This window comes from Triturus cristatus, chromosome 6 (genome assembly GCF_964204655.1).
Source record: "Triturus cristatus chromosome 6, aTriCri1.1, whole genome shotgun sequence".
In the NCBI taxonomy this organism is placed as follows: Eukaryota; Metazoa; Chordata; class Amphibia; order Caudata; family Salamandridae; genus Triturus; species Triturus cristatus.
The window spans coordinates 284,736,853-284,752,374 of NC_140589.1; the positions used below are offsets into that span (position 1 = coordinate 284,736,853).

Here is a 15,522-nt window from a genome sequence, read left to right on the forward strand (position 1 = left end):
ACTGCCAATAAAATTGTACTTTAGTGTATATATGTATATACATGATTCAAGGGGACTTCTAAGCAGGCGACGTTTGTTCATAATGCATTCCTCTGACAGAACTTTCCAGATTGAATGGATGCAAATGAGGTAATATTTAAGGCAGACCTAAAAGGCATGCAAATGAAGTACATTTAAGATTCACCGACGACACAAGCACACATGTAATGCGGGAGCAGACTCAGGAACACCCCCTCAGGGCTGTCCTGCACTACTTTACAGCAGAATTGAAAACGAGGCTTAGTGTGCACAGTTACATCACCTTAGGAATTCAGTGTCACTAAACAGCATAGGAGGTACACAGCTAGCATCAGTAAAACGTACAATAAATATTATCATTAAATGCAGCACATTTCTGATGCGCAGGCTCGGGGGGGGGGGGTTAGGGTCCTCATGAAATGACATTGCACACGTCACGTGGCGGCAGGTTTATTATATATATATTTATATATATATATATATATTATATACTTTAAAATTTTTGTAGCAAATGACATTCTCATGCACACAAGTGTTTCAAACACAAGAAGCAAGTCCATTTATAGGTAGTCCAAGCATTTTTTTTTGTTTGTTGTTGTTTTTGTGGAAATAGCTGCAAACCGAATGGAACATTGAAACTTCTGTGCAGTCCATAACGCGCATGTTTTGCGGGCTCATTTCTGAATGTCACACTGCAGCAGTAGCACAATGGAAGGGTCGCTCTTGGCAGCCTCTTTGAATTCATCCAATGTGATCTGGTCGTCTTTGTTCTTATCCATCTTGCTGAAGATCTTGTCCACCCGCTGCTCGGGCGTCAGGCCGTCTTCGTTCATTTTCATCATTATTACCGTGCCCACCATTTTATAGATAGCCTTGGGAAGAAAGAGACAAAGAGGTGAGGATTCAGCGTCATTAGGCAAATATTCTGGTAATACATTAGCTCTGATCAGAGGCGTCTCAAGAAGTGAATCGTGGGTGAAGGGGGGCTGGGTCACACATTGGCCGACAGATACAGCTGGTCTGGTGGGACCACCTACATAAGATACATCTATAAATATCTAATCATTTGCCTCCACTGGTGAAAGAAAAGCACCATCATACTCCCAGAGTGCAAGGTTTATTATTCTGTGCAACAACAGAAGCTCAACGCGTTTCGGCTAGCGTGTAGCCTTATTTGTGATGTAAGAGGAGTGATTGGAGGTATGCCGTGGGCAGTGATCCTCAGAGAGGCTGCCTCCGCTTAGGCGCCAGGAGGCATTTTGCCAAAGATATATCTATCTATCTATCTATCTCTCTATAGAGAGAGAATGAGAGATATATATATATTCAGATACACACACACAAACACTTGCTTACAATGTGTTAATTTGACTTTGCATGCGTGTATATATGTCTACATATGTATATATAGATATATCAATGTATATATATGTATATAGATATATATTACCTACTACGGTCGCCAGTAGGTAGTTATAGTTAGGACCAATTTTCGAAAGAAAATCCGCAACATTCTATTCCCAATAACTCTGGCGCCGGTTGACGAATCTTCGCAAAATTTTCAATATATATATATCTATATATATATACACACAAAATTAGATTTAAACATTTTAAGCTAACAATCCTTCTTTGCATTGGAAGATAGTTTGACAAATTAATATGGGTAGTAAGGTGCAGTGCTTTCAGGTTTGGGACAGGACATAAACAGCTGAGGCACAAACCCCATCTGCCTCCTGCCCTTGAGACGCCACTAGCTGATGAATATTGGTTTTAGGTGACATAAAACTCATATGTTCACAATAGGTTTAAAATCATGAAAATAGAGTCTGTTTTATTGTGTTACATTCATCACATTTTGTCATATGTCAATTAATGTTCCTAAATATGGTAGGACGTCTCGTTTTTAGCTCCCAGTGGTTTAACCCCCTCACCCACTGAAAAAACAATTTTTTGAGACATTCTGACTTGCATAGATGGCCACCCAACACCAGGGGTCTCCAGAGGATTACAGAATAACCACACATCCTGTGAAAGAGAACTGATCCCCAGGCTAATTTACAAGACTCCCATTCAGAACTGAAAATATCACCAGCATTTGTAAAAGCTGTGCCCGTGTTCAGGGTGATGAAATGGCATGAATGCAGGAATGCAGGTTAGATGTCGACCTCAAGGATTAGAGTGACCAAATGCTGTAGCAAGGCTGCCATGGACTCTTGTGCAAGCTAGGAACCTGGACACCTCTATCCTGCTGGATAAGTAAAATACTGTCTTTGTTCTGGGTACTCTTCACTGCTTACCCCACTTCCCTGTACCACCACTGTATCTGCTGCACTAATGCAAGCCACACCCCCCGCATGACTCCTTGCCTTGGTATGGGTAAAGGTGAGAAAAGAAGGAAACATGGTGGTTTTGTCCAGCATTTAAATTGTGACAAAAAAAGTGAGTTTAACCCACTGACAGAGGATTGGGGAGACCACTGGTAGCTGCCATTGATAAACTGGGGTCCAGGGGGTGTTCAGACTGAAACGGCCTCTATTAGTTTAAACTAGTCTCCTGAAGAAGGAACAGTCTGCCACAAAAAACATTGGGCCGATACACATATTCATTGATTTGCATTGCATGCAAGCAAGCAAATAAGTTGTTAATACTTTGAAATAATGAATCTCAGTTTTATTAGATTTACATCTGAGGTGATGACTCTTGACATATTTTCTGTCTTACAAAATAAGCACTGGGGTGTATATGCCTTACACATAAGACAAGGACCGTGCAAAGTAGCAGGATGGGTGAGTAAGACTGAATTAAGATCTCCGTAATGGAAAGATTGATTTTACAACCAATGAAAAATGTGTGTCTCTTCACTTCTCATGCAACTAAAATCTTTTGGGTAAATATAAACAATTGCAAAGAAAGGAATGGTTTAATAAAAATTCCATCCAAACAGAAAAATCACCAGGACTTTGTTAGCTGTCACCCTGAGTAGAGCCAACCTATATCTGGAGCCCTGGAAGTGGGCCTGAAGTGCTCTGCCAGCCCAACTGTGTTCCAAGCAGAACCGATGCAGTGTGACAAATCACCTCGAAGCTCCGTATCAGAACCACCGCTGCGCAACGCATCCCCTATGCAGGATCCCTCGGCTTTTTGGAACCGCCACTGTGCGACGGCTCCTCAACACAGGACCTCATATCGCAGCCCTGCAGCTTCTCGGAACCACCTCTGTACGACGCATTCTCAACGCAGTACCTTGCATCGCAGCCCTGCAGCTCCTCTTTGTGATGCGGCCTCGATCAGGGAACTTGCATCTCAGCCCATCGGGACTGCCTCTGTGCAAAGAATACTCCACATGGGATCTCACAACGCTGCACAACGTGATTTCACGTACTTTGTTCAGCAGGACTAATTTGGTCCCTATACTCGTCCTGCGCGCCATCGCAGTCAGCCTGAACTTGTAACTTTGTCCCAGTCTGGAGCAGTCAGAAAACCACAATTGGCGCTTTGTTCTTTTAGGTGCTATTTTCACTTAAATCTTTAAAATTGCATATCTTTGATTCTACCAATTGAATTTTTGACGTTTTGGTCTCAAATAATTTATTAAATTATGCTCTACTTTTCGCAATTAGTATGGAACTTTTCTTGTGTTGTGTTTTCACTTTATTACTGTTTGGAGTGCTGCATAAATACATTAGAAATTGCCTCTAAAGTTAAGCCTGACTGCTCTGTTCCAAGCTACCAGAGGGTTAAGCTGAGGTTCATTTGGGGTTGCATGTGACTTCCCAGTGGCGACAGGAATTCTGGGTTCTCCTTGAATAGGGTAATATCCTCCTCAACCATTAATTCAATTTCCAACACCACCCATTTAAACGTTTTTAACGTGGACTTGATCCCTGCAAAATTAACTTTCTAAGAGTAAATGACCTTCTTCCATTTGATTGGTCTGATCATCTTCAAATTTACTTACACTTGTCCTTCTTCAAAATGTTAACTTGTAGCGAACACAAATGGCCTAAAAATCTGGCTAGAGTTAACAAACATATCAGCAACAAGGATTTACTCCATGTATTTTCATCCTCTCCCTTATCCTAAGAATAATTAAGATGTTAATTAAATGACCAACAACTTCTGTGACACCTTGGTAAGGATTCCAAACCACTTTCCTGTATTCAAGGATTAAAGAACAAAGAGCAACAGTGTGGTTTCTTTGTGTACCAAGGAACTCAATTAAGAAAATAACTCCTCAGATTGACTAAACACTTGGAGCGACAAAACGTATCCAGATCTAATTTGGAACAACTATGTTTACTCAGATGATATTACAAAAAACAGTTTTGAAGGAAAATGCCCGTCTATCAAATTTTGAAAAAAGGCTAGAAGAGACTAAAGAAGCTCTTTGATATAGTTTAAGCAGCTTAGTTGATACTGATAAAAATTTAAAGAATTTGACTGTTTCTTTGATGCAAAAAATAGAAAGACTGAAGTGGGCCCTTAATGTCAATAACATTATTCTCATCTCTTTTGTGCAGAAAGTCACTTAACTACTTCAAAGAAATCTCCCAGACTGAACTCCTCAGCATGATTTCCAAACACAAACCCACTGATCACTTTAAAGATCCAGTACAACAAAGTTAGCCAAAGAGATAACTGCTGACATTGTCCTTCAACAGGTGAACCAGCTTAATCTCTCTCTTTCACCAGGAATGTTTGCAGATTGTCTAAAGTTGTATTTTCCCTCCTACAAAAATGTGTCTGTGTGACATCATAAAGGAATATGGCCTATCTTATCATCAATATGTTCAGCTCTAGGTGGTGGTTCGCTCTCATAATAATATCTTCCTATTGACTTTGACTCTTGGTAATATAAAGTCTTGGATGACAGCTTGCCACCTCAAATGTAAATCCAACACAGCTGAGTTCCTATTCATCTCACCACACAATTCCCTTCCTCAATTCCAAAATGACTGAATTTCACAATTAGAGTGCCAAATCACTGGGCTTCATTCTTGACAACAGGCATAATCTTCATAAACAAATAAGAGTCATTTCTAGAAATGTGACCCATCAGCTCAGACTTAACAGGGGGATCAAACTTTGTGTTCCACAACAAGATATTAAGGTAATAATTCAAGCTCTGGTACGTACCATCTGGTATTCCTTAAATTGATCCGATTCCTGTCAAAGCTTGCCTGCAGGCAGCAGCCTACCTGATATTCTAGGCTGGATGTTACTACTATATTACTGCAGTCCTACATTCATTGAATTCGGTTTCTATTAAAAGTAAAGCCATCTACTGAACTGCAAGTATTGTTCGCAAGTGTATACACTCGGACCGCAAGCTAGCTAAGAACCAGACAACTGGAGGTACTCATTAACTAGTTTGGGCTGGACTGTTCCACGATGACCAGGGTCAAGACTTATTTGCGTAAGGCTGGGTCTGAACTTGGGTGACAAAGTGACCTAAAGAATGATGATGGATTCAACACAGATCTGTGACTAGAGATGAGTGTCTGAAAAGTTTCAGCGTTCCGTCTATCATCTACTTGTGTTTGCTTTGTTCGCAGGGTATGTCCAGACGTGAGTCCCTTGCTCACTTTGCCACTGGATTCAAGCTTGCCTGGCTGATGAGGGGTGTTACCCCAAAACCGGTCCTAGGCTACTTGTTTCTGGTCCAGAGAAGACCTGGCTTGATAGTTTGGGCTGTACTGGTCCCATGAGGAACAGGGTTAAGACTGATTTGCATATGGCTGCGTTGAAACTGGGGTGGCAAAGTGAGCTAAAGAACGATGATGGTTTCAACCCAGATATGTGACTGGGGGTGAGTGTCTGAAAAGTTTCAGCACTCTGTCCATCATCTCCTTGTGTTTGCTTGGTACTCACTAACCTTTCAGCTTTGTCTTTCGAGTATCATAACCCCAAGTTGTTATAAGAAATTTACTTTAAACGAATGTTTCTCTGGCTGTGCATCCAAACTCACTCACACATACTATCACCTTTTTACAAACTTTCATAAAGAAACCAACTATTTTTCCATAAGCTGTATGTCTTGCCTTCCCCACAAGACACCTGTTTCTGCTGCTGAGCGCCTGGAGATAATTAACCTATAGCCACATCTTTCTTTCTACATATCAAATTGAGTGAAGTACTAATCATGCTCGCTATGAACCAATTAATTACTCATGATGATTAATTTGTTGACTGCAACTCTTACTTCCTACAACATGAGCCTATGGCGATCCCTTCTGTCTTGAAACATTTTTTCGTGATGACTCTGTACTCGGCCTGGGTATACTCTGTTCAAAGCACCCATGTGGAAAACAATGATGACTGAAGGTTCGGAGTTGGACTGGAAGTGACAGAAGTACTGGTCTGACAGGTTAGTATGTGGGCTGTGTTTAGGTCTAGCATGCACAGCGCATTCACTATGCTGTAAGACTTATTCTTTACAATTTAGTAGGCTTACAACCCACTCAGAGCATACCTTTAGTTGTTTTTGTTGTCACGCTTATTTACAATCTTTTGATTTCTGAGCTCCCATAAGCTTCCCTCCCTTTCTTGTGTTTGCTCCTCCCTGGAGCATGGGCCAAGCAAGTGTGCTTACTCGTATTTTTGAAATGCACAATTCTTTTTATGTTTTATGAATTTGCGTATTATTCCTAAATATGCAATATACTTTCCAACTTTTAGCACCGTCATATGGATTCTTATTTATGTTGCTTTCACCCTTGCTCCATCTCTATTGATGCTTTACTTACATCCACTGTACTCTATGCCTCTCTACTCTACTCCACTCTACTCCATGCCACTCTAATCTAGCCACATCATTCCACCCTATGCCACTCTACCCCTCTCTACTATACTCTGTGCCTCTCTACTCTACGACACTGTAGTCCACACCCAGCTTATCCACTCTGCCCCACTGCACTCTATGCCCCTCTACTCTACCCCACTCTGCCGTATTCCAGTGTACGCCACTCCACTCTACTCGACTCAGCACTCTACACCACACTACTACACTTCGGCCCACCCCACTTTATGCCACTCTACTCTACATCACTCCCCTCTATGTCTCTCCAAGCCACTCTACTTTCTGCCACCCTAATCTATGCCACTCACTGCTATATTCTATGCCACTCTTCTTTATGCCACTCCACTCTACACCACTTCACTCAAGGCCACTCTACTTCACACCACTCTTCTCCACTTCATCGGCACTCTACTCTATGTCCCTCTACTCTATACCAATCTACTCAACGTCACTCATCTCTGTGCAACTCTATGCCACATTATGCCACTCTACTTCCCTCTACGCCACTCCACTCTACTCCATTCTGCTCTATGCCACTCTACTCTGCGCCATTCCACTCAACACAATGTCACTCTACAGCACTCTATACCACTCTACTACACACCATTCTACTCTATACCATGCTACTTCACTCTACTCTACTCCACACAATGCCATTCAGCGGTGCTCGACTCTATACTACTCTATCTTATGACACTCTATGGCACTCCACTCCACTCTACACCACTCAACTCAATTCCACGCTACACCACACCACTGTACACCACTACGCTCCACACCACACCACGCCACTCTACGCTACTCTACTCCAGTCCACCCCACTCTATACCACTCCACTCTATGCAACGCCACTCTATGCAACTTCACTCCATGTCACTCCACTCTATACCAATCTACTCTACACCACTCAACACTGCGTCACTCTACTTTATGCACTCTATGCCGCCACACCACTGTACACCCCTCCACTCTACTCTACACCACTCCACTGAATGCGACTCTACGCCATTCTACTGTATGCCACTCCACTCTATGTCAATTCACAACACTGTACTCTATGCCACTCTACTCAATGCCTTTCTATTCCACACTATGCCACTCTACTTCACGTAACTCTATGCCATTCTACTCTATGCCACTCAACTATACACCACTCCTCTCTACACCACTCCACGCCACTGCACTATATTCCATGCTACTCTTCACCATGCCACGCTGCTCCACTCCAAGCCACACTACACCAATCCACTCTATACCACTCTCCTCTGTTCCAGGTCACTAACATTTAGCCATGCTGAACATCAATATGGCTAAAAGACACTGCCAAAGCCAATAGCTGTCACATAGGCGAGACCTATTGGCTTTGCCAATGCTTGTTTTGGATGATGCAGGTCTGTTTTATAGTCTGGCGGGCTGGTGTTTACTGTTGATTTCCCTGATTTTATCACAGCCCTTGCCTACAGCAAGCAGAAATTAATACAGTGTCCAATGCATTGGAAAATAATACAGCATGTCTTTACACGTTTAAAACTATATTTCCAAATGTGGGTCACATTTTCAGCTAAATGATTTGCTAGGGGGACCCTCTTTTGTTTTGGTGACTGGGCCTATTTTCTTCCCAGTACGACACTGTTGTACCTGCTGATCAGCCTGTGTGTCTGTGGAGTGGAATGTTGGTGTGAGAGCTGGTTATGGAATGTTGGATGAGGGAGAGTGTCAGTTGGAGTAAGGGCCGAGCAGCAGGGAGGCTGCTCCTGGCGGGGCCCTTCTGTATAACATCTTACTTGGAATAAATCTTCATAAAGAAACCACATTGACTGCCTATCATCATTACATCATATTTTGGCGACGATTTGTGAAGGAAGAATCTACGAGTGCCACCTTACTGAACTGAAACCTGTCAAGCTTGAAGTAAGTGCTTTGAAATTAAAGAAATTGAAGAGGAACTTGATAAATATGGCACCCAGAGCCCCACCAGTGACCATCCCATCGGTCGCCCATAACCCAACGGTGCCAGTTTCAAATATAATGTTCCAGTTCCTGCTCTACTTCCCTCCACCTCCTTTGGGACAGCCGTCCCCATCCTGCCACTTCAGGACAGTGTCTTCAAAGTGCAGTTCCCCAGGAGAGCATGTCTTCCTGCCGCCTTCTGCTGCCTGCCTGTCCTGCTTCCTTAGGGGAGCTGTTCCTTGTTTTCGTGTCATGCTACATTTTGGGATAGTGCCTTCTTCTGCTGCCCTCCTGCTTTGGAGTAACTTTTCCTGCCTTACTGCCTGTTATACTACTTTAGAAAAGTACTCCCTGCCTGCCATGCTGCGTACAAATTCCCACATTAGTGACCAGTCCCTGCTGCCTGTTTGCCATGCTACCACTTTGCCTGTCATCCTTGCTGCCTGCCTCCTCTACTTCTCTGGAAGACATCTCAAGTGAAATGATTTTCCAACTATCTACCCTGCTACCGTGGAACAAGAAGCTCCTTCCCTGTTGCCTTTACAGAGTGCCACTTTGCCCTATTGCTTTGCGAGAATGCTACTGTCTTGGATCCTCGGTTCTTGCTTGTGCCTCAAGTACATTTGTTTGGTTTGGCTCTGACCCATGCATTGCCAACTTAAGCGGAGTGTACATGGACCACTCGTGTACTTTTGGGAATCTGCGAGCCGTTCCTATTAATGGCATTTGGCATTTGTGTTTTTATTTTTATTTTACTGTGCTGCAGTGTCTTATCTACCTAAAGGCAAGTGGTGACAGTTACGCTGTGTATTCATTTAAATTTCTGCTCGGGCACCTTACCGTCATTTTAGTGCCGCGCGCAGCAACAGAATCCCTTATGACGTCTTTACCGCTGCCGAGGAATGCCTGCATGCACCGCTACACAGACATGCCTTGAGCCATTCTGTTCAGCGTCAGCAAACGTGCCGCCATCTTGGGCTTGGCAACGTCATTCTACCATTGCTGCAATGTTTTCTATTGTGTTTCTGCCTTTCCACTGCCAACCACGTTATGCCAACCATGTTTTTTTTCTCCTGCGTGATGCTCTTCACTTGGTCTGCCTATTCATTTGTGTTCTGGGAGCAACGTTTTCAAAGATTTCTGACAAACTTCGTTCTGGCAACACTTCATTTGAAAATGGGTAATCTTCAAATGAATGGTACTGCTGTGTTTTCTGTTTTCCTGCCACATGTATTTAAGCAACTTGCCTTGTTTTGAAGCCAATATGGATTCTTGGATTTTCTTGGATTTTTTGTGTCTGCGCACCCGTGTTAGCAATCTGGTGCGTGCTGGACACACTTAGCAAGTCACGCAGTTTGTACGGAGCTACATCTGTTTCATGGAACTTATATCTATTTTTTTAATAGTAATGTGTACTTCACTTATCACTGCATCTTACCTTCTGTGTTTGGGACTGTAATTTATTCGCGTGAGAGTTTGCTCACCAGTGTTCCAGAGTGTACTGAGACCTTATGTCCTATGCCACAGAAATGTTGATGTACTATGCTTACTTATGTTCTAATGTCTTAATGCTTTATTATTGCTTACCTAAGGTACTTGGATGTATGTTTCCTGGCATGGTTTGCATATGAGTGCAAGTTAGTGCTGGATTGTCTTGCTGTTTCCTACTGTTACGTAGTTGTGGGTTTCTTGCTGAATACCACTGCTTGTAGTGCACATTTCGTAGAGTGAATGTTCTTTTAAATATTTTATTACTGTTTTGATGCTGTGCTTTATTCTTACACTTCTTCCGCACCCTACCTTCAGGGTTGAGGTAGGATGTTCTACGTTGCTTTGTGCTGGTACTTTCTAAAATGTTCCTGTTTCATGGTTGATATTTTACTGTGCTTTATGCTTATTTTTCAGAGGTAATGATACAAGTGATGATTGGTATGTTAGTGTGTTGTTGATTCCCACTTTTACGTGGTTTTGGGTTGAGGATGATTATTCACTACCCATTGCGGTCTGAACCCACATTACGTTTTCTTTTTCTGCTTTAAGAGTGCATTGTACACGTGTTCTGTGTGGAGTGTATTTCCCACACCTCACAACCCAACCTTCGGTTTGGCTAGAGTTACTGATTGCTTTTCTTCAGGTTCAGTGTGGAGTCCTTTTTCCACACCTCACAACCCAACCTTCGGTTTGGGTGGAGTTACTGATTGCTTTTCTTCAGGTTCAGTGTGGAGTCCCCTTTCCACACCTCACAACCCAATTTTTATTTGGTTGGATTGTATGCTTGCTTTTCATTTGGAACTTGATTTCCTGTTATCTAGGTGATGTTTCCTGTTGCGCCTTTTAGCCTGGACCCTTCTTACCGCTTGTTGGCCTGGCCAGCCTGCTTGTTTGGTTTTTGGGGTTTTGTTGGAGTCATGGTGGCGTGGTAGCGTTTGTGTTGCTTTGGCTTGGTTTTAAGGGAGCGTGGATTTTGTTTTGTTTGTATGAGAAAGGGAGAAGTGGTGAGTGTTATAATTGCTGGATTGCGTAATCATCAACTTCTTCCAATTATTTCTCTTTTTGCTATTTTTTATACATGTATTTCGCCATCTAAATGTATTGCATGTTGCCCCTTTCCTTCATGTAGTTATTATTGCCATCTTGTACATGCATCTATTTTATTGTTATTCTTTTGCTGTTGTTTTGTATTGATATTAAGAAAGGGAGATGTGTTGTACCTGCTGATCAGCCTGTGTGTCTGTGGAGTGGAATGTTGGTGTGAGAACTGGTTATGGAATGTTGGATGAGAGAGAGTGTCAGTTGGAGTAAGGGCCGAGCAGCAGGGAGGCTGCTCCTGGTGGGGCTCTTCTGTATAACATCTTACTTGGAATAAATCTTCATAAAGAAACCACATGGACTGCCTATTATCATTACGTCAGACACTTTTTAGGATCTAGACACAGACTGAATAATGCTGGTATTGATTTTTCTAGAAGTAGTAGTAATAAACTTTATTTCAACCATTCAGACATAAAAGTACATAGTTAAAATACATAATCTACAGTCTTTAAAACGTATAATAAAATACATTCCATGTCTGGGCGTTAAGAATACAGTACAGAAAAATGTATTAGCAGCAAGATGTTGTTGCCATATAAGAATGCAGATTTCTGATTCTCTAGAACCCAAGCAATGTGGGACACATCCTAAAGTAATGAAAGCACCATGTGGGAAATGTCAGAAGTAAACAATATTCAACATTTGGAGCCTTGAAGATTAACAATTGGCAAAAAGCTGGTTGACATAATCATAATCACTAAGACTAAAAAGCAAAAATAAAGACCCAAGTAAGGCGAGTAAGATACATGCTAGAGTAACACAACACAATTTAGGTCCATAGGGGAATGTAAATCTTGCTAAAAGGTTTTATTTACTATTCGAAAACCTAGGCTCCCCAAGAAAAACCTTGCTCACTTAATAGGCAACTGGTACATAGAATTCTGAACATTAAGTGCAATGGCAAAGGCCAATGACCCAGAAGACACAGATGAAGTGCGTAAGGTAGAGCAGCAAAACATTTATGGCCAAGTAAAGTGCATACAAATATAACATGATGTATTTGGGAGGTTTTGAGACATATAAATTCTGCTGGGAGCAATTAATTACTGTTAGTAAACCAGGGCTCCTTAAGAATAGTCTTACTCAGTAAGCAACTGTAACATACAATCATAATCATAAGAGTGCCATGGGAAAAGACAATGACCCAGTAATTACAGATAAAGTGCATAAGGTACAGCAGCAACAGGTTTAGGAGAATCTGGAACGTTTGATCCTTGCTGAAAACAATTATTTGTTAACAGAGAACACAGCACTCCTTGGGGTGGCTGAAGTAAGGATCCTATGGGCAGTGGAATATCTTCTTAGGCCCAAGTTAAGGCATTGCCATATCCATTTGGGCCTGGGACCAATGTAACGGGGCAAAAATACAAACAACTATTGGCATAGCCAATAGGTCACGCCTTTGGGACCTTATGAGTATTTAGCCAGGCAGCACATAAACCTGGGTGCTACAACATCTACTGTTACTTCAAGGATGGGCTTACGTGCTATTTAATGAAAATATGATAAAGTTCCCTCAAAATTCAAAAAGGTATATTTCTTTAACAAAGAAGCTTTGATACTTATAGGCACATTATAGCACTGCATTGAGAAGTACTTATTAAAGTGTTTTGTTTGTACAACTGGTAGTCTGAACTTATATATCTAAAAGTGCTTTCATCCGTGATAACGAATACAAAATGAGTTTTAGTTAAACAAGATATAACAGAGGCACGTAAACCATGACATATCAAATACCCACAACCCTAAAGCATTAAAAACTAAACTATCACATTGATTAGAATCTTAGAAAAATCAGCAAATAAAAAGCATCAAAACCTATTTAAAATGCAGTGGTGGCTTTAAACCACGAAACAGGCCTGTATCCACAACTTTCAAGTATTGCTGTGTACTGGGTGATGGAACACCCCAGTGCTCATGGTTCCAGCTCTGCTGCCTGCAGCAGACCCAAACAAACTGGACTTCTGGAAAGCATGTACAGCAGCTGGCAACCCCAACCTTTAATGATCAAATGCTTTTGGGCAACAAAGGGCTAGACTGTGTTTTGTAGTAGTACCAAGTAACCAAGCCACTGCCTACGTCTAGGTAATGGTTTAACAGCAGTCAATGGTAATTCAAAGGAATAAAAGGCTTTGGTCCTCTGGGTTGGGGGTATAAACCAAACACCCGCTCTAGGAATCCAGCTAGAGCACTGATGCTTGGAGGCAGCTTCCTCTCTGAGAAGGGGGACATGTGATAGTGTGCGGGCTGGCAGGCGCAGTGAGGAATCAAGGAACACAGGAAAATGCCAAGAGGGCAGAACATTTCTCTTAGCACACCACAGCAAAGCAAGCTGGACACTAGAAGCAGATGGGGCGGCAGTGTTGTTTCCTAAGATACTGGTGCTTCAAAAAGCAAGTAGGGTGGGACTGTATCAGTCACATCATCTGGCAATGCCCTAAGCCCATTGACTTTCCAAGATGTGAAAGCCTCACAGGTTGCCTACTTTACCATAGCTCTAATAGCCTTTATGTGGTCGGAACTTGGAACTTGGAATAACACTGGCATTCCTTAGCCCTCCTGGCTTTCCAGAGGTTGGCAGCTGACATCTCTGCCCCAGCTCTCCCAGTTTTATTTTTTAGGGGGGGGGGTTCTAAACCTGAAAAGTGATGCACTGCCTCCTACTGTTTCATAGGCATTGTTCAACATGTGACTCTCTCCCAGTCCAACTAGCTTCCCAAAGGCACAAGCCTGATGTGAGTAGCTCTGTTACAGCCCTCACGACTTCTTAATAAGAAGGTGTAAACCTGCTTGATTTACTTCCCCAGGCTGGAGCACACCTGCTTTAAAGCCCTGGTGATTTCAATGAAAAGCTGAGAATTAGTTCATTCTACAGACAGGGCCACTATAATTGTTATTTTGTAAAACAAAATAGATATTTCGCGACCTTAGGATTTGCCACTGGGATGAGCAGTAATTCAGCGAGACATCCCACTTGAGTTGTGACTAATATCAAACTTGTGCAGAAGAAAAACTGCTAAGAAAGGATTCGCTTTGCTCTTCGCATACTTACTTATCTGACAAAACACAGACCTGTTGCGGTGCCAGGGTCACCCTGACCTTAGACATCCCCAAATGAAAGAGCTGTGCTGAAGAAAACAAACACCACTGCAGGCAGCCGGGGACGTCAGCATGGAAGTAAGTCAATGCTGGACACGATGGGGCATGTGGTCCCTACAGACTACATCACATGGAATCGTGCTCCAGAATTCTGCGAAATCATGACTGATGTATTGCACTGCACTGACTGCCTAAGCAGGTAACTTAGCTCAAGGGCTAATGCATCTGCTTCAGAAACCAGTAAGGTGCCTGCAAGTCACAAATTCGGATTATGGTGGGACTGATGCAGCCTCAGTGCTGGAATAGAGGGTGACCCAAATGAGCTTCTACAGTTTTGTTGAGCCAAATCTGGGATCTAAGCAAGCCCCAGAAAGGACTAATGACTATGTCACAGTCCACTTTGCCTTTGCTGGGACAAATACTGCAGTACCTGCATTTTCAGTGCACTCTGCTTGCGAGCAGCTGTCTCCTGTGAGTAATGAGGAACTGCATGTCCCTGCAGGCAGACTGCACAGCACTTGCAGCAGGAGCAGCTTGGGTGCTTGAACGCAGAGGCGTCAGGGGGGTTGAAACAGGCACCCTCGGAAAACAGCCTCTGCCTTTGAATGCATAGCAATGTAACAAGATAAAAACATGATTTACAGCCCTGTTTACAGAAACAGAACTCAGAGCGACTGAAATCATCTAGTGCTTGTGTCAAATGGTCTTACAGAAAGAGAAAGTAGTCCCTAAACAAATGCTACAATGGGACAAGTGGAAGAGTACAAGTACTGGGGCGCTGCTCTGTGGGAGTGACCAACTGATGAAAAGGAGGGACAAATAGGAAAGGTTAACCACTTGGAAGCAAAGATTTTTAAGGGACACTGACACAAACAAATGAAAAGCAGTGGGCGGCCTGTAAGCCCACAAAGAAGTATATACAAAGTATATACAACAGGTCTCGAAAGCTCGATCTAAAATTGGTCGATGTCTTTAGATTTAAAACCACAATTGCTGCACTGAGTGGAAGTTGAATATCCCGAGGACCATATGTTAGCAAATACATTTAAGTGCGATGCAGA

The 15,522-nt window shown here is 42.6% G+C and overlaps 1 protein-coding gene across 1 annotated transcript in view; it reads right to left on the minus strand.

The window, feature by feature from the left end:
• Positions 1-474: 474 nt before the first annotated feature.
• The window catches only part of VSNL1 (visinin like 1), a 400,886-nt gene continuing 385,838 nt past the window's right edge, over positions 475-15,522 (minus strand). The window contains exon 4 of the mRNA XM_085610647.1: positions 475-890. Within this exon, the coding sequence (XP_085466773.1) occupies positions 693-890 (198 nt within the window). The 3' untranslated portion in view covers positions 475-692. The remainder of the gene's footprint in view (positions 891-15,522) is intronic.